The sequence below is a fragment of the Oncorhynchus mykiss genome, chromosome 17, assembly GCF_013265735.2.
Source record: "Oncorhynchus mykiss isolate Arlee chromosome 17, USDA_OmykA_1.1, whole genome shotgun sequence".
In the NCBI taxonomy this organism is placed as follows: Eukaryota; Metazoa; Chordata; class Actinopteri; order Salmoniformes; family Salmonidae; genus Oncorhynchus; species Oncorhynchus mykiss.
In genome coordinates, this window is record NC_048581.1 from 34844023 (window position 1) to 34864952 (window position 20930).

Genomic DNA, 20930 nt, shown 5'->3' on the forward strand with positions numbered 1-20930 from the left:
ACTATAATTGCTCCAGTAAGTCAGAGCATCTGCTAAATGACTAAAATGTGAAGTGTCATGGGATACATTTGCTTCATTGTTTACCTTTTAATTAGGCCTAGTGTTCTACTCTTTGATGGTATGCACGTAGACTACAGACTGTGGCTCGTCTTCCGCGAAACAGAAGCTTCTATCCTATATTCGCTTTTTACGCCTAACCGCCATAGCCAATCAACGACTATATTCAGAACAGAAGCATAGGTTGTCCAATGGAAGAAAATCTGCAATGTGAAAAAAAGAGTGAACGTGCACGCACAAGAAGGGGGCGTATTGGAGGGTGGCATTACCGTCAATGCGCACAGCTGTCAGAATTCTAGTTCGCTTGGTCGACATTCTGTTTTAGAGCCACGTGCATGCAACTTTCTGGACTGCTTTTTGTGATTTATTTCTCAGGTGTTGAATTAATCTAACATCAAAAAATTGTTGCTATTCATCAACAATGTCTCTCATTGAGGAATACGAGGAAGGGGAATACGAGAGAGCGCCTAAGCGTCTCAAGACGATGGATGTGGAGGAGGGAGAGGATTTGGAGGAGGGGGAGGATTCAGATACAGCTTCCGCGGGGCTGCTAGGAGATGAGGAGGATGCTACGGGGACCGCCGGGGAAAACCGGGCCCGGTGGTCAACAAAAAAATATGGGTCTGGAAGAAAGGTGGGTGTAGACATAACATTTCCCATTGTCTTAGATGGATGCTTGGCTTTGAAAAAGAAAGTGAGCATCATCAATGACCATATTCAAAGAAACAAGTCAGTGTTGTTTTCTATCTCTATCTCTGGGCAAGTGACAGTCTTCAATAAAGTTTTTTTGACTTGGATTGACAGATGGGCCTTTGATCCAGCTGCAGTTCTGAGAATATTTAGGCTACTTGATTATTTAAGGACTGATTTCCAATAATGACAATTTAGTTTTGTGTCCAATATATCTAGCAATTTTCTTTAGAAAGCTTACAAAATAAAAATGAAAGCTCTAAAATTGTCCATAGAAAGTGTGTGGAGCTGTGTAGCTCATATCTCTCAGAACACAAGACTTGGGAGTTCTCTGCCGAACGAAGCACACTATTTAACTTCGTTACCCCGTAATTTGATTTTACATTAGTGTCCCCGACAGTCTGGCGGCTTGAAATCTATTTTGTCTTAATAATAATGAGACAAATAATACGCAGGCTACCATCGACTTAGAGACTGCCCCCCCGAAGAAATGTATCCGTGGGTGTCTTAGCTTAACTAAATTTAGACAAACGCTATGAACTGGGGCTTAAAATATTTATTCTAACATTTGGATGAATGTCACTGTGAAGAACCATATCCCATTTCTCACCCAAGGCTAACATTGTTTCACCAAAGAGTATGACAGAGATGCTCTGAAGTACGTACATTCACATTCACATTCGCAGTCACAACATAATATTATCCTCATAAATATGTATTTACACGGTTATATACAAAACTATGAACATATATGTTTATCCACAAGCTGAAATAGACTTCAAAACCCAAAGTATTCTATATCTAGATTTGTGGTCTAGGATCCTTTATGAGAAATACAGGAGGGTTAGCTTAGGATTCCAAATCACACATGCTGCATCAGGTCCGTCTCCAGAGAGAGCCGTAAGAGAAATGTAACTATTTGAATACAAAGTGGTCATGGAGTCTGCCTGGTTGAGCACTGCTTATCTTGCCGTATTTGACATTTGCTGCTCCCTGTGAAGCCACAGATAGTGCTATCACTCGTCCAATCAACCGAAAACACACACTCTTGTTCAATCTTTGGACCAGTCAGTACCTTTGTGGGCTGCCAAGTCACAGTCAAAATAAATGAAACGTTAATTTTAAACATTTTTGTCCTAGTCCTGGAGTAAAAAAAAACATTCTCAATGGATATTTTCAATTGAAAGCACTTTTTAGTCCAAGACTCGGCCTAATCTGTGTCTGAAAAACTGTCCCAGATGTTCTCAATCTTGGATATTGGATATCCTTCCCCAAACTGTTGCTGTAATAATATATGTTCTTAGTCAACCTAGTACTTAGTAAATTAAGAGTTAATAAAATAAAATAGATTTTGGCATTTCGCCCTGATGCCTCAAATTGGTAATTTAATAAAGAGTTAAATCAAGAGGGAACACTTTTCCTCTTTGGCATGCTTTGACCGTAACGAGCGCCCTGAGAGTCGGGAAGCCAGTACAGGGAGTGAGTGTTTTAATAAATAAACAAAACAATAGCCACAACCAACGCACCGACATGAAACCGAGTCAGTAACACCTGAAGAAAGAACCAAGGGGAGTGACAGATATCGGGAAGATAATCAAGGAGGTGATGGAGTCCAGGTGAGTGTCATGAGGCGCTGGTGCGCGAGACGATGGTGACAGGTGTGCGGGATAATCAGCAGCCTGGTGACCTAGAGACCGGAGAGGGAGTATACGTGACATCGACACGTCACACACCTCCCCTGTGTTCAACGGTAGCACCGCTCCCCTTTTGATAGATTGTCCGTTAAAGGATTATCAATAAGAGTCCAATCAAGGGGAAACACTTTTCAACCATGGTATAACACATGACATCACACCCTCTCATGTGAGTAGCATGTTGCTACGGTTACCTCCGCTCCACTTTAAATAGCCTGCCTGTTAATCGGATTATCACCATCACCCTCTGGTAACTGATTGTCTATCATTTTTTATTGGCACGAGGAAGGGGGAAGTGGAGACTTCCTATATGGTTTTATTCTCTACACTTTTTTTATTGGTATATCAATCTCCTACTTGGCTTTGCAACAATAGCTCCTCAGTTTGGGCAATGGCAGCCAGTTGCCTCCCAAATGTCAGGGCCCTGGTCAAAAGCAGTGCACTATATGAGGAATAGGGTGCCATTTGGAATGCTACCAGATAGCGTCCCTTATGTGAAAGTGATCCGCAGCCCTGACAAGCACATCAGAAGAGCCTAGGTGGGCGGCGGTAGGCCTTATCGGGGCTCAATAGAACATTAACATTTTTATTACGTGCCTAACAATGAGCCTCGTGGGTGTGTTTGATAGGGAGAGATAGATCGAGGTGCAGTTTGCATTCTTAATCGTATCCCATTGGCATATGCAAAGAGGGAATTACATCGTGGTCTCGTGGATGGTAGTAATGCCACTATGGCGCGACGCTAGGCACTATCTCATAAAGCCAAGGGCCCTGGCTGATAAACATCTGGGTGCGAGGCAGAGCTTTGTTCAGATGCCGGGATGGATCTCCCAAATGGCAAAATATTCCCTATATAGTGCACTACTTTTGACCACAGACATATAGGCCCTTGTCAAAAGTAGTGAACTATATAGGGAATAGGGTGCCATTTGGGAGGCATACAGTCCCTCATGGGGTTTCGGTGTATAACCGTTTGGCATTTTGTGGGCACAAAAGATGGCAATGTTTGCATTTTGTGACAAGGAATGAATCATTTCCACAGAATATAGCATGTTACAAACGGCGGCTCATACCAGTGTGACTAAAGCCTCAGCTTTGGGCTGCATGAAACCTGTTTTCAAAGCTGTGGTAGCTTAGCTAAGAAATTAGCTTCAGTGTGGATCTTGGTGACACAGCTCTGGAAGAACTTTGACTGGGACTATATTCCAATATCCATACTAACTGTGGACATTAGATCGAACGCTACAAACATACATTTTCTCAATTCAAAACTTTGCTCTGCATATCCCCTTCCAATGTACATGTGTAATTATTTTACTGTAAATTAGTTTGAGTGCCTTGCTTGTATTTACATTTCTGCGAAAAGTTATTCTATTTTATTCTACATCACATAAACGGATCTAGGACCAGGCTAATTTACCAGTGTCTGGTCTACTTCCTACACTAGATTTGGGAATTTTAATGTAAAAAGACCCATTAGCACTGACATGAGAAGTTCACAGGAGCACATCACATTGGGTGTCAAATGACATCTAAGAGTAAATACCTTTTGAGAAATTGAGGCATAAATAAATCTCTCTACATTTTCCATCTTAAAAATGAGGAATAAGCAAAGGCTTTGATTTCTGGTCAAACAGATGGAAAATGGATCTTAGAAAACATCCAGCAGAAACAGTATTAAATGGTATTAGAAATACATCAAAACACAATAATGCTGAAGTAATGTCCCCCCTACCAACTAATATCATTTATATTTAGTTTTGCCAAAATGATTTGCCATCTGTAAGTTTAAGAAATATTGCCTAGTGTCTTGTCATTCTGTTACCAAAACACCACATATCTTTAAGATATTTTCTCATTTCTGTCCCTCATGAGGAGGGAGGATGATGAAAGTTCACAGAAGTAACAAGTACCGTAAAGGTAGACCTGCTAATTAGTTATAGTGTTTTTGCGGATAACATTTGGTTTATGATTTATTATGTGATTATAGCGTGTTATTCTGTTACCAAATCAGTAACAGAAAGACTGAACTGAAATGGCTGCAATGAGCATGTATAGTAGTCTCAAACCACAGTTGGGTTACCTTCTACTGTCCTCCCTTCCACTGGCACACTGTTATGTTCAGACCATTACTGTTTACTTTCTCCTTCTGTCTCATGGTCAAACCAAGAGTGTGAAAACAGTCTGGACACCACCTCCCTCTCTCTCTCCCTGTCTATCTACTCTCTCTCCAGTTAATGTCACCACTTCCAGCTCTTATTGACACTTAGGGCTGAGAATTACCAGGGACCTCACGATACGATATTATGATGATACTTAGGTGCCAATATGATATGTATTGCGATTCTCACAATTCTATATGTATTGCAATTCCATACTGTGATTTATTGCGATGCGATGTTCCAAACATATTGCTCACCACATGTCTGCTGCGGAGGGACAAGAGAGAGCCATGAGAAAAACTAGCTTTGATCAGTCATGGAAGTAAAAGTGCCGAAAACAAATTGGCTTCCTGTTTAAAAAGAAGATGGAGAACAAGCTATGAAGGAAAAATACTGGAGTTTTTGTGGAAACTAGCGCAAAAAGTATATTGCGATATTGTCAAAACATTACTATACGATATATCATCAAATAATATACCAATATGTAACTGTATAGATCTTTCCCCCGTCACCACTGACACCTACCCATGAGCCCTCTCTCTTTCCATGTACTGTAGACAGCCCTCTCACTCACTGAGCACTGACCGACACCGGACATCCCTGTACATTGAAAAGTAGTGAACATATGGTCAGTTCAAATCTGGACCAATCATAGACATCTGCTTCATGTTTGAACAGCACAATACACTACAGTAGAGTATAGTATTGGTCAGTGCAATAAAGTACAGTACTTTACTGTACAGTAGATAATGGTTTAGTACAGCACAGTAGAGCACACAAGTAAAGTACAGTATAATTTACTGTATTGTACTGTACTTTACTGTACTAAACTAGCTTATAGTCTACTAAACTGTACTGTACTGAATTCCACTGTATTTTACTGTACTGAACTCCACTGTATTTTACTGTACTGAACTCCACTGTATTTTACTGTACTGAACTCCACTGTATTTTACTGTACTGAACTCCACTGTATTTTACTGTACTGAACTCCACTGTATTTTACTGTACTGAACTCCATTGTATTTTACTGTACTGAACTCCACTGTACTTTACTGTACTGTGCTCTACTGTGTTGTACTGGGATGTCCAAACTTGTGAAACATAGACGTCTATGATTGGCACAGATTTGGTCCGTTTCGGACCAACCAAATGTGGTATTATTTGGGGTCTGAGCTCATTATAATAATAGCTAGTGTGTAGAATAATACCCAACCATGCAAAGGAGGAAATATCATTGTTCTAGCTTTGTGTACCTATTCAGGAAACACCACCATGCATCTCTGTATAGTACCGACCAGGGCTGGACCAATGATGTCACTCTGCTACCATCATTCTGTTACTGGGTGTTAATCCACTGCACTTACTGTAGTTCAATAACCCAAATAGATTTTGATCAAAGTCAAGGTGTCATATCATATCTGACACCCCATTCTTTATGCAGACATCTTTGAATATTACTTTGGATTAAATGCAGTATTTGATAGAGTTGTTGGAAAACGTCATTCTGTTACTCTTCACAGTTTTTCGATTAAATCTGTTTTGGTCAAACGTTCTGTTGAAAGTCCTAGAGTTGTATGGTTTGTTTAACTTTGAAATCAACGTTTTTTGTTTGGCATCCTTTTAAAGTGGAAAAGTCAGAGTCTTGGCGTCTTTCTGTCGCCGTAGAATTGCCCATTTTGTCAAAGATGGGCTGAGCCCACAGTCTCTGCCTCCTGACATCCTGTTATTATGAGGCAGACTGAAGTATACCAATCAGTCTTTGTCTTGGCCTGTACCTGTATAAAGTATGCTGGTTTGCATTGAAAGTGATCCAATCCCAATGTGTTGTCTTCGATCAAAATAAAATCTGAAATCGTATGCTTTTATCCTGTCATGAAGATGAGTGTCAGGGACAGGCAATCGGTAATCTAGTATTACACAATAAAAAAAGAGAATCATTCAGGAAATATGTTACATTCAAGGAGCGATGTAAAGTTGTTAGAAACTAAAAACCTACGGTTGAGCTGAGATAAAGGAGACTCCAAGGGGTTTCATGTTTGACGAACCAGCAATTAACACTGTCAAGGTTGAAGAACATGTCTGTGTGTTGCTAAGTGTCGTTCTGTTCGCTCAGTCTGGTACGCTTGTTTTCCACATTCCACCGCAAGGTAGTTACAACGCAAGCATCTGTTGACCTCTTAAGAAACACTATTACCTACGACAGATGCTGAAGATGCCAAAGATGGTTTATATTAAAGTGGTTGTGGCTCATTTTTTTCTTCTTTCCTTTTGACTCCAGAGGAAGTGTTCAACTGATGCTATCTTTCTTAGCTTCACTGTTTGTGCTTTCCAGCACTCTGTGTCTCTCTCTCTCTCTCTGTCTCGCTCTCTGTCTGTCTCTCTCTATCTCTCAGTCTCTCTCTCCTAAATTCATTGAGCTGTAGTGGGAAGGCTTAATGCTCCCAGGGTGGTGTTTGAAGTGAATCATTATCGTCAGTTTTTTTTCTATCTCCTACCCTTCTTCTTCTTCTTCTTCTTCGTCTTCCTTGCTGACAGGCTCTTGGGCAGATTCCCACTGTGCTGATGTTATCAGGAGTCACTTAGGAGCTTATGATTTAAACTCAGCCGAAGCCTGAGTGTAACGGAATTCTCCACCTTTCCCCATTCTCTTTCAGTCTCTCGATCTATTGTCTCTTCCTTTTCCTCCAGTAGCTTAGCTGGCCCCATAAGTGTCAAGCAGTGAGGCAGCGAGGCAGCTATGCCCGCTGTGAATGCCTTTCTGCGAACACTGTCACTATTGGACTGTTTTCTATTTGATATCATTTTGTATTGCTCCCAAATCAGTAGGGGAAATGAGGTATTGCAGTCTAATCCCAGAACTGTTTGTGCTCTGTAGCACTCCTATCACTAGAAAAGCAGGGCCCCGAGGGACCCCGCTTTGAGCCAATGAGCGGTCATTTTGACTGCGACATTCAAGTATAAGTCTAATAGACACATTTCATATATGCTATCGTATGTGCTGTTTGGTTGTGTTTGTGGAGGTGTTTGATAACATTAGAATAAATGAATACATAAATTCAAAGAACACAATGGCATTTTCATGAAGTTATTGTAGGCTGCCTGCTGCCACATGTTCATGATGTGTAGTGCATGGAACAGGGGCTATTCTCTGAAAAAGTGACATTTTGAAATAGAGCTAATCTCTTCAATCTTGAGAGTTATTGTCAAAGGTCAGTGTTTTGGAAACTTCGGAATCTGCTCTTTCTGATAATATCTAGAAATCAAAACGTCTTACCTGCATGTGACTCTGCAAGAGGATTTGATGCTCTGCGGAACATACCTGCGTTAAATAGACTTATTTAGGAAAAGTCGAGGAAAGTGGGGGGGGGGGGGTGACTTTAAAAAGAGAGATTTGAATTTGAATTGAATATGCAGTCAACCTTTCTGCCTCTGTGTTTCTTGTGATATGGCCGTTAGCATGACAGCGCAAAGAGATACGGGACCATGCTAGAGCTGTAATGCCACAGAAATTTTGAAACCTAGTCTGTAAAGATGGCCGTGATGTTGAGATCGCCTAAAGCTATTGTCCCTAAAAACAGGAAAACAGTACTACTGTCCAATTGAAGAGTGTAACAAGAACTGAGAGGCTAGTGCTGTGAAGTGTATTCCCATCGGAAATCACTGTGCAAACAATTGAAAAGGCAAACATTAACAGATGACTGTAGCAGAGGGAGAGAGGGATAGGATTTTTGCTGGTGGCTTTGTTGACCGTCCCTCTTCATTACCAGGATAAGGCTCTCTGTCCAACTCGCCCTCTCTTTTGCAGAGGCCTCCCCCTCTGCCTTGGGCCTCTCCGCTTTCTCCCATTCTCCATCTCCCTTTTCACTCCCTCCCTTTCTCTATCCCTCTCTCCATCTCTCTCTCCTGTGAACACAAGTACAGCAGTAGTTGCAGCGTCACGGCCAGAGTATGCCAAGAGCTTGCGCTTGATGAAGCCACTGCTGTAAGACATGGGGAATAGTGTGAGTCCGAGTCCGTTCCCCCTTCCAAGACTGACATGGCGATGTGCTAGGAAATACTGGTTAAGATCTCTGATGACGGTCGGTGAGGCTGAAATGTCGGCATTCAATAAATAAGTGATACTCTGCAAGCGCAGTGAGAGAGCGCTTCTTTTCTTTGGACTGTTATTCAACATGTCCTGAGGCTACACACCTACAAACCAATGCCTAGATGTAAAATTGCAGTGCATTTCCCCTATTTTCTACGGTGCCAGTCCAAACAAAGCAACATGGAAAATCTCTTGAGGCAATACTGATACCCCAGATTTTTTTTTGAACAGCAATTCAATGGTAATATTAGCAAGGGCTGAAATGATATAGGTGGTGTTGGTTGTGGCCTTGCCAGTGGCCACCATCTTCTTCGAGACTCCCTTTATAAGCATACAGCGACTGGTCTGGCCAACTCTCTCAATGCAAATCAAATCCAATTGTATTTGTCACATGCTTCGTAAACAACAAGTGTAGCTAACAGTGAAATGCTTACTGACGGGCCCTTCCGAACAATGAAGAGAGAAGAAGAAAAAAAGAGAAATAATAAAATAAAGTAAAGTAATAACACGTATTAATAAAAGTAATAATAAATACACAATGAGTAACGATAACTTGGCTACATTCACTGGGTACCAGCCTGACTTCAAGGCTGGGCTGCTGAACTTTGGCTGCTCGTCATTGCACCGCAACCAGCCAGGGACCGGGCAGGGCAGCTCCATATTAACTCTGCTGCCCTGTCTGTCTTTATTCAAGTTACATTTTGAGACTCGAGTGGGGGTGGGGCACAGGAGGGAAGGGGATGGAGGTGGGGGAGTAGAATCACAGGCGCTTTATCTCCGCAACTCTGTGATCTCAGCATCGTCTTCAGAGGGAGAGCTTGAAAGCAGCAGTTCGCCCCCTTGCAAAAGGAGAGTTCTGAAGGCAGGCGGGCTGGCGGTGGCAGCCCCCAACATGCCCTACTTAGCTGGCACATCGCACTGCGGGACGTTATTTCTCCCAACCCTTTCTGACATCAGAGATACTGGCGGAGAGGCGTTCCTTAGTATTCCTTGGCTTTTGCGAGTCAGTGTCTTATGTAATCCGGCGCTGGAATTAATGGTGATCCCGACAGTTTTTTATTTTGTGTGGTTTATTGAAGTATATGTAAATGAGGCCTGTGCCCTCGCCTATTAATGCTTCTCCAAAGCTAACATCAGGTGGAAGCCTAGAGATGAAATGTTGGTTTTTCTGCACCATTTACGTTGTTTTTGGTGTTGTTAACCATGGTAAACGTCACGCAGAGATAGGCACACTTACTGAAACAGGTGTTGAGGACGTGTTCGAAGCAGAGACACATTTCTGACTAATTTACATTTTGAGGAGGCTTTATTTACATATAGTAGCTGTTGGCATTTTGTCAATACGATTTTTGGATTTTCCAACGCAAGAACACCAAACAGACGAGATGAGGATATTACATATGTTGTTATTGCTGCTGATTTATTTATACATTTTCATTATCTTCTTTGATTTCCTGTTTGGGGAAAGTACTGCATTCTTATTGTATGTGTAGAAGGAGATTCACTACCATTAGTAAGATGAAGTAAGATACACCTGGAGAAAGCTGTAGCACATCAGAGACGGACTGGCCATAGGGCAATTGTTTTGCCCATTTGGCTTGTCTAAATTGGGGGGTTTTGCGCAAAATGATCATTATTTGGCTAATAACGGGGGCCTGGAGGGAAAAAACTATCCCGGTGTGTTAGAAATGCTTGGCTGATTTCTGGTCCCAGTCTTCTCCGCACTAGATTAAAGCGGCAAGCAGCAGTTGAAACAATAACAAAGCATACTCTACGCCCCTGTTTCGGTAAAAAGCTGAGGGATGGGGCAAGAGAAATGTAACCACTCCTCAGTGCATAGACAGAGCTATGGATGCAAGGACTGACCATCCATGATATCAAAATGATTCCCCCTCACACCGCCAACTTCTAGGAGAGCCTCGACATTGTAGTCAGTTATAGAAGTGAAAAAGAAAACTTATGGCATTTGGAGTATTGGAGACAATGAGCGAGATTCAGTCCAAAAAATAATAAGAATTCAGTATAAGGGTATATTGGCACTCGGCTAAATCCTGCTGGTCTGTCAGCATGATGAACAAGCCGGTGGCCTTCTCGAGATTCCTCAACCAGGTGTGACTTTGGTAGTAGTGGCAACATTCCGTGACGTAACCCACTGTGAGATCGTATGGCCGAGCCCTTCCCTTCACTATCACCATCACTCTCAAACGCATTTACCTATTTAAAAATAAAAAATAAATAAGAATTGTTTTACTGGACAGAGATAGTGAAGGGAGACAGGAAAGTGTGGGTGCGGTGCGAACTAAATTCAAACGCCAACACCTGCGTACATACTGTATGTCATATCTTAATTTGACCAGTTTCTCACAGCAGGAATGTATACACTCTCTATTGTAAGTCCATCTGCATAAGAGTGTCTGCTAAATGACTAAACTGTACATTTAGGGAAATAATGCTGCAGTAACAGGAAATGTGAATTATTATGTGGATTGTAATTCATTTGTCATTTTGGTAGGGGTTGATACATTTTTCACTTTTTAAAGTGGAAATGACAAACTTTCGAAGCCTTTTTTAAACCTCTAATACAAGTTCGCATTTCCCGCTGTGCAGGAGGATTCTCCGCAACAACAGAGTGATCAAATGAATCTGTACATCAGGTACACCTGTACATGTGCTCTGAAGCCGACAGCAACAGTAACTGCTAGACCAATCCAGGCCACTGTCTCTTTACTGTTTCTGTCAGCCTCAAAACAATGGACCAACATCGTCAAAGTCTGCCAATCAATAATCAAGGAAATTCTTAGCATTTATTGTCGCTTTTCAGCTTGAAATGCAATCAGGCTACATAATGGCACGTCTTAATGATGGCCTAAACTGAGTAAGAGACGGACACACCTCAATGGCCCTTCTGAAACATTTGGAACATTAGTTTATTTTGAATAGCTGCGTTTCAATGGCTGTTTCAGTATGGTTCCAACCATGGTTCGTATCAGGGTCTCTCGCGTGTCACAAGACTGCTAGCTCGCTGAGCTATAGCCAAGGCTGGTCATTAGCTCGTGAAGTTAACCCAAATCCTCAGGCCTCTGGCAAGGTTAGTCATCTCATGAGAATGGTTCCACCTCATTACACGTTCACTCATCTGGTAGTAAAGGTCCTCTTCACCTTTTCCTGTATGTTTTAGACAGCGTCTGATGAGAATAACAATCGTTTTGTTATCTCTTCGTGTGATTAGGGTGATTATGCGTTTGAGTGATTAAAAATTACTCGTCTGATATGTAAAAGATATGAGAATGAATATTCCACCACATCTGTTGACAAGTTTGGCCTTTTTTTAACGTTGGCATAATTATAGGACATTTGCATTTCAGACAGACCTGCATGCCAATGATGTTACCCAAATTAAAATTGGATGAGAATCTTTTTTCTTCTGCGATAATTAGAAGTCAAAGGCACATTCCAATGTTGAGCCACTGAGGCATTATGGCTAGTGTGTCTGTGTGTGTGTGTGCGTGTGGTGTTAGGATGTATGTAAAGCATGTTCTCTCTAATACTAAGTAGTTTATTAACCTCACATTCAAAAGATATGCTGATCAGTGGGGACATTATTTAACTTCGAGGTTGAAGGTGATGTTCCTCAAAGGAGCACTGGGATGTATTAACTCTGAATACATTGTAATCAACGAGAAGAAAAGCAATATGGTGGGAACTGCACTGCTGTTTGAATTAAACGAATAGAACAATTATCATATTCAAACAGCAATGTAGGGATATTTTCCATCCATGCAACTAGAATCTTTACACAGAAGAAAAATCAAGAAACCAAAAAGCATCTCGGCTCTTGGATCAGGTGCCCCCCCCCCCCCCCCCGCCCATATAATCGTATCATGATCTAAAAAGCCAAACTGATCCTATATTGACACTCCCTGACCCTCTCCGAGGAGGTCTCAGGGGGAGAGGGATATGTCAAAAACCTCACACCTGTACAGGTTACCCACTTGCACATATAGTGAAACAAGACTATATTCAGTAAGCACCCCCAAATTATGATTATGATTATTATCATACAGGCCCTGGTCCATCAGATAAGATCTATGGACAGTTATCATGTTTTTCAAGCAACTTTCTGTCAAAGGCTGATGATCAATTTGAATATGGGGATTATCATAGACAACGACCTTGAATGATTTTCATCGCAGTCTCTTTAAAGCCTATTTTTTTTCACATGCCAAAAAACACATGATCATTGATAAGTTTTGTTGTGCACGCAACTACACAGAAACAATCCAAAAGCCTGCGGCCTTGTGAAAATAGGCTTCCCCTTTGAAGTGAAAATATAAAAGCAAGCTTCGGCGCGCACAACGTTAAAACAATATAGAGAAAGAGATGGGGGGGGGTCTGTGAAGATCATCAAAGCGGTGGAAAATTCCTCCCGAATGTCAATGTGTAACTTGAAAAGTAGGGCATAGAATCCAATCATATCCATATTAATAACCTCTGTGGCTGAATGGGTGAGAAGGAAAGGAGAGAGAAGGTGTACATCTCCAATGGCATCCTATTCTCTGCATCACTTTTGACCAGGGCCCATAGGCAGAAAGGGCACGGGAAGCTGGACGATGGGGATATTTTGTGCCTTCACCCCAGTTTCTGTTCTTTTATTTATTTTTAATTTACCAGGTTAGTCTCAATATAATTAAAAATCTATTTTACAAGAGAGACCTGGCCGAAGTAGTAGCACACAAAGTTTCCGACACTTTTACAACATAAAAAAACAAAGCACTACAGTTTAAAAGCATACATTTACACATTGAGCAGCAAGATGGTTTGGGGAGGTGTGGAGCAACTAGGGTTCAAATTATCGACAGCCCCCCACTTCATTTTCCATCAAAGTGTTTATCTTACCTTTAAACTCATTTTAAGGGATGAGCTCCTGTAACTTCAGGGCCTTTTGAAGCTCATTCCAAGCTGAAGGGGCTGATAACTGGAACTGTAGGGGCCTAAGGCACAGTCAACCAAACACTGTCATATGAGCACAGGCAATAGTTGTCTTTTGTCTGATGGACAGGTTAAATGGGAGCTGTCTCAGTTTGGCCTTATTAATAAAACCTTAGTTAGTCTGGCCTTCCTTAGTCTCCGAAGAGCTAAGGAAGGCCAGCCCACTCTCATATAGAGGAAACGGTGATGAGTTATAATTTATTGGATGGCGCACTACCTTCGAGTGGGCAAAAGTCCAGAGTCCCGCTGGGGTTAGGTTGTCATTGCGCTAATGCTAGTTAGCATTGTCTTGTGAAAATACCTCTAACTTCCTTTATACAGGATGCAGAGACATAAAAATGGTATCCGCGGGTTTATGACTCTGGGGAGTAGATACAGAGCTTCATTGCCAAAATCATGAACTATCCCTTTAAGGCGCTGTGTGTGTGTGTGTGTATGGGTGCGTGTGTGTCTGTTACACTGCAGGGTCGTGTGCTCTCCCAATTGCCCTCCAGATGATTGTTTGAGAGAATAGCCATCTATTTAATGAAGAAGGATACAAAAATAGCCTCCAGCATCAACTCAAAGGGCATTAAGGATAGGGATCACACTATAGCCCTTTCTTGAGTTGTGTTTGTGTCTGCTGTGGCCTTAGCCTGATGACGCTAACACTGTTTGAACATTGTTGATTACCGTGGCTGCGGAGGGGAGTTGACATTGGCCAATGCAATGCAGTATTTTTCTGACAGCTGGCTTCGAAGGCGTCCCTAAGTGATGTATTGTGCAGGATATTGCTTGCTATGCCCATACTCTGCAGTTCTGGGTTGAGGAGTTGAAAAGATTGGGCCGTGTGTTTGTGGATGTGTGTGCGTGTGTATGTGTGTGTCTGAGAGGCACACACACACACACCAAAATTGATTGACAAATAGACGAGTGGAGATCTCCTCTCCTGTGTTCAAGGACTTTGGGAAATGATCTACTTACATTTTTTGGGGGAAGTGCCTTTAATTGAACCAAATGAACAATGGTCCATCTTTTCTCATATGAAAGACTTGAAGCAAACCACTGTTTTGTATACTCATCCTCAGTTTGTATATTTCATGAAGAAGTTTTAATGGAAGGATATTGTGCCAGAGTGCCTGAAACACTAGTGTCCACGTTCTCCCTTTACCTGAAAAAACACAGATAGGTACTGGCAGAGAACAAAAGCTTCAAAATGCCGTCTTGTCTCACCTTCTGGCCTCTGGAATTCTGCCTGAAATACTAATTTGTCCATAGCAGGAAAGATGGTTGGGTTCAATATCCTGTGTATGGTGCAGACCTGGGTTCAAATACTATTTGAAATCCTTTTAAATACTTAATCTGTGCTTGACTGAAACCACACCCATCTGGAAATCCAGGCAGGCTAGAGGAAACGCTTGAGGTATTTGACTAGACGTAATAATACTGGAACCCGGGTCTGATGGTGTGAGCTAGGCTCTCTTTATCTGCCTTGTCTGGCCTTGTCCATCAAATAAAATACCATTTTGTATTTGTCACAACCAACAATGCAGTTCAAGAAATAGAGTTAAGAAAATATTACTAAATAAACTAAAGTCACACAATAAAATGACATAAAAATAACGAGTCTATGTACAGGGGGTACCGGTACAGAGTCAGTGTGCGAGGGTACAGGTTAGTCGAGGTAGTTTGTACATGTAGGTAGGGATAAAGTGACTATGCATAGACAATAAACCGCAAGTAGCAGCAGTGTAAAAACAAAGGGGTTGGGGGGTCAATTTAAATAGTCTGGGTGGCCATTTGATTAATTGTTCTGCAGTCTTATAGCTTGGGGTAGAAGCTGTTAAGGAGCCTTTTAGACCTAGACTTGGCGCTCTGGTACCGCTTGCCATGCGGTAGCAGAGAGAACAGTCTATAACTTGGGTGACTGGAGTCTTTGACCATTTTTTGGGCCTTCCTCTGACACCGCCTAGTATATACTGTAGGTCCTGGATGGCAGGAAGCTTGGCCCCAGTGAAGTATTGGGCCGTACGCACTACCCTCTGTAGCGCCTTACGGTCGGATGCCGAGTAGTTGCCATACCAGGCCTTGATGCACCAGATGGTCTCGATGGTGCAGCTGAACTAATGTGACATGGGGATATCAGAGAAGAAGGGGATTGAGGGGGTTTGTTGCATGAGGAAACAATATAAAATATTTAACCAGGAATGTTCTAACAGAAATGGGGCCCTTCCGAACCCAAGTGGCGAGCAGAATAAATTGAATATGACGGGGGCATTTAATTTGTTGGCTAAACCACATGCTTGATTGGAGAACGATCCAGAACCATTTTTTATTTTATGTGATTAAAGTGTGTCAAACTTTAGGCATATGGGGACTTCAAAGCATCATTTTTTCATTGTAAACTGGTTTTCTGGTTGAGGAGACATCATATAACCATATTACAACCAATTACTAGAACTACTACAGATTATAAGAACTGCTACTACGCAATGGTATCTACGTTTAGGAACCAATTCATGTTGTATCTTTGTTATATGACTCTCTATATAATCTTCAAATTCAGTTTCAAATGTGGTTATGCAGTCTCTACTACCCGCCTACCAGGTTTGCTCAATAAAACAATGTTAATAGTTCATGACCAAAATATATTAATTCAAATGTGGTTCCCTGCAGTAGAAGAGGAGCCTTGTTTTCATGTCATCCCCCGAAAAGTAATCGCTTTTGACAAAAGAAAGCCCAAGATATTTCACACTACTTGCACCTCCTGATTTTCTTCCATTCTATCCGACAGCCTGAAGGAAATCTTCATCTGACATTGTATATTTACACACTATTCCCTATATAGCACACTACATTTGACTAGAGCCCTATGAGCCCTGGTTAACAGTAGTGCAATATATAGGGAATAGTGTGCCATTTGGGACGTGCAACTGAGACACTATCAGAATGGTTAAATTAATGACGACTCTCGAAAAACCGCACTAAAACAAATGTTCCCTCGTCAGATTGTTTGTTCTGTGGAACCCTGGCTGTTGGCGAGATAAATTATGCATTACTTCTGCCTTGTTAGCCCTGTTTGTGCAGCGTTTGACCTGGCAAATGTTTACCGCTCTCATTTAGCGGTAGCAGACAAGGCCAGGTTTAATGAGAAACATTCTGGAAGAGAAGGAGGACGAAAAAAGAAATGAGAGATTAGTTAATGGCCCTCGCTCGGCAAAACCAAAATGCCTGTTAGCTGCAAATCAACGGGTGCCTAGAAACTAAGTAGCAAGCACTGATGATGAATATGTATGTTAAAATTGTAATTATACATACATCCGTCCTTGATCGCAAATGTCACTGAAAGGGATGTGTCAAAGCTTGTCACCCCCTCACCCCTTATTCCTAAAAAAAAAAAGTGGAGATCCTGTTGCTATGGAGATGGAGAAAAGGGCAAGGGAGGGGAGCGGGGGGGGGTGGTACATAATGCCCTTTGCCGCGGCTATGCCGCGACTATGAGATAGCTGTTCTCCTGTCATATCCACTCTGTTCTGTCTGATGGTGGTGGTAGTGTGTGTGTGCGCGAGGGGTAGAAACATAGTCGTCTCACATGGCACGAACGATAAAACCGCCGACCCCCTACTAACGTCATGTGAAACAAACTGCCACAATGATTAATGCCACAGGCTTTACGGTTGTCAAGGATGTTTCACTGATGACCTACAGCTAGCATCACCCTCTGCTCTACTCTGCTGCTCTGGTCCCAAAGGCTAAGTGCTAGTGAGCTAGCTAGCAATGACAACAAAAATAACCTGCTCTCAATTTAATTCTAACTTTGTGTGGGGAACTGCTTTGAGACAGTTAATGCGTTATAAAAGGCCATGTTCCAACTCAGCCCAACCTGAACGGAAAGTGATGCGTGAAGAGACTGTCTGGCCCGAATGGTGACTGACTCAGCAGAAAACCACATCCAGCCAGTGACAGGAGAGGTCATGCTTCAGCAGGCATGGCATTGCGGTGAGCATAGAGCCAGAGCGAATAATCAATGCCGTAAGGTTTTCTCCATGCATTTGGGCTGGCAGGCTGTGCAGTTAGAGAAAGTATTGGATATTTGTAGCTCGAAGTTGATAATCTGTTGGTTTCTAGATTGGTTCCTCTCTAATGAAATCTCTACCGTAGAATATAAGGTGTAGATCAGCGGTTCCCAAATGTTTTGTTGTCCCCTACCCCTTCAAACATTCAACCTCCAGTACCCCCTCTAGCACCAGGGTCAGCGCACTCTCAAATGTTGTTTTTTACCATCATTGTAAGCCTGCCCCACACACACTATACAATACATGTATTAAATATAAGCATGAGTTTTTGTCTCAACCCGGCTTGTGGCAAAAGTGGCAAAGAGCTCTTATAGGACCAGGGAACAAATAATAAGAATCAATAATGTTGCTCTTTATTTAGCCATCTTACATATAAAACCTTATTTGTTCATCAAAAATTGTGAATAACTCACCACAGGTTAATGAGAAGGGTATCCTTGAAAGGATGCACATAACTGCAATGTTGGGTTGTATTGGAGAGAGTCTGTCTTAAATCATTTTCCACACACAGTCTGTGCCTGTATTTAGTTTTCATGCTGGTGTGGGCCGAGAATCCACGCTCGCATAGGTACGTGGTTGCAAAGGGCATCAGTGTGATTTGCCAAGGCAGGATGCTCTGAGAGCAGCCCAATCCAGAAATCTGGCAGTGGCTTCTGATTAAATTACATTTTCACAGAGCATCCTGCCTTGTTGCAATTTTGATGAGGCTCTCTTGTTCAGATATCGGTAAGTGGACTGGAGGCAGGGCATGAAAGGGATAACGAATCCAGCTGTTTGTGTCGTCCGTTTCGGAAAAGTACCTGCGTAATTGCACACCCAGCTCGCTCAGATGCTCGCTGTATCATATTTGACCTTATCTGTAAGCTTGCGTTCATTTGCACACAAAACAAAATCATACAATGATGAAAAGACCTGTGTGTTGTCCTTCTTAATCATAGCCTCAATTTTGTCCCGTACATTGAATATAGTTGCTGTAATTCTAGATTCAGATCATTCAGGCGAGAAAAAACATCACCCAGATAGGCCAGTTGTGTGAGAAACTCGTCATCATGCAGACAAGTGAAAGTGATGGTCGGTAAAGAAAACTTTAAGCTCGTCTCTCAATTTAAAAAAACGGGTCAATACTTTGCCTCTTGATAACCAGCGCACTTCTGTATGTAGTAAAAGCGTTACATGGTCGCTGCCCATATTATGCAGAAAATACATGAGGCTTCAGGTTGCCTTGCTTTAACAAAGTTAACCATTTTCACTGTAGTGTCCTTAACGTCTTTCAAGCTGTCAGGCATTAATTCCCTTGGCAGAAAAATCCTCTCGGTGGATGCTGCAGTATAGGTGGATGCTGCAGTATAGGTGGATGCTGAAATATAGGTGGATGCTGAAGTATAGGTGGATGCTGAAGTATAGGTGGATGCTGCAGTATAGGTGGATGCTGCAGTATAGGTGGATGCTGCAGTATAGGTGGATGCTGAAGTATAGGTGGATGCTGCAGTGTAGGTGGATGCTGAAGTATAGGTGGATGCTGCAGTATAGGTGGATGCTGCAATGTAGGTAGATGCTGAAGTATAGGTGGAGGCTGCAGTATAGGTGGATGCTGAAGTATAGGTGGATGCCACAGTATAGGTGAATGCTGAAGTATAGGTGGATGCTGCAGTGTAGGTGGATGTTGCAGTGTAGGTGGATGCTGAAGTATAGGTGGATGCTGCAGTATAGGTGGATGCGGCAGTATAGGTGGATGCTGAAGTATAGGTGGATGCTGCAGTATAGGTGGATGCTGCAGTATAGGTGGATGCTGAAGTATAGGTGGATGCTGCAGTATAGGTGGATGCGGCAGTATAGGTGGATGCTGCAGTGTAGGTGGATGCTGAAGTATAGGTGGATGCTGCAGTATAGGTGGATGCGGCAGTATAGGTGGATGCTGAAGTATAGGTGGATGCTGCAGTATAGGTGGATGCTGCAGTATAGGTGGATGCTGAAGTATAGGTGGATGCTGCAGTATAGGTGGATGCTGCAGTATAGGTGGATGCTGAAGTATAGGTGGATGCTGAAGTATAGGTGGATGCTGCAGTATAGGTGGATGCTGCAGTATAGGTGGATGCTGCAGTATAGGTGGATGCTGCAGTATAGGTGGATGCTGCAGTATAGGTGGATGCTGAAGTATAGGTGGATGCTGCAGTATAGGTGGATGCTGCAGTATAGGTGGATGCTGCAGTATAGGTGGATGCTGCAGTATAGGTGGATGCTGCAGTATACCCAAGTGGCGTCGGGAGCCACCGCCTGCACGCTCGTTACCACTCCACTATGTCTCCCTGTCATGGGTTTTGCACCATCAGTACAGATACCAACACATCTTGACCACCAAAGTCCACTTGATGTCACAAAGCTGTCCAGTACAACTCTCCTGTTTGCAGAAGAGGATTTCTTCCTTAAATGACCCCCCCATAAACGTAACGGACATATACCAGGAGCTGTGCCAGACGGCCACATCTGTTGACTCATCCAGCTGTAATGCATAGAATTCACTGACTTGTCCCAGCCATATCCACGGCAGCAGGAAGAATGAAGTCCTCCACAACAGTATGGGGCTTGCCTGTCCTAGCCACTCGGTAGCTCACCATATAAGACGGTTCTAGCGCCCTCCTTATTAATGGTATCTGTTGCTTTTATACACATCTTACTACTCAAAGGTCATCATAATTCTCGCTCAAAAAACTCCTGTTTAGTTTCTAAATGTCTGTGCAAGAGTGGCGGTTTCATCGAGTTGTGAGATAGTACTTTTGCACATATAACACACTGTGGCTGAGGAAAGGCACTACTCCCAATATAAGTGAACCCCAGATCAATGTAGTTCTCATCATATTTACGATGGTCCAACGTCCCTGTCTGTTGTTGGGTGTTTTCCCGGGTAAGGGAGCAGTAGCTCTTCAGCTGCATCAGATTCACAACTGTCAGTGTCCATGCTAACTGGGCTAGCAACAAATGTAGAATTACTGATGCTAGCACTGAATGTGCTTGTGGAAGCAGAACAACTTGTGCAGTTGACAGGTGCAGGTGTAGTACTGCTGGTAGTAGCAGTACTACCAGTCGAGCTGGTATGAGTCTCTATGGAGGCGGGCCTTACTTTTTTTTGGACCATTTATCAATTTTAGAGAAAAGGGAAAGAGCAGCAGCTACGTTTGGCTACGTACGGACCGTT

General features: G+C 42.5%; 1 protein-coding gene across 1 annotated transcript in view; it reads left to right on the forward strand.

The window, feature by feature from the left end:
• The first annotated feature begins 327 nt into the window (after positions 1 to 327).
• Positions 328 to 20930, forward strand: part of LOC110493796 (heterogeneous nuclear ribonucleoprotein L-like) — a 58853-nt gene continuing 38250 nt past the window's right edge. Inside the window, exon 1 of the mRNA XM_036949782.1 lies at positions 328 to 691. Coding sequence (XP_036805677.1) covers positions 479 to 691 — 213 coding nt within the window. The 5' untranslated portion in view covers positions 328 to 478. The remainder of the gene's footprint in view (positions 692 to 20930) is intronic.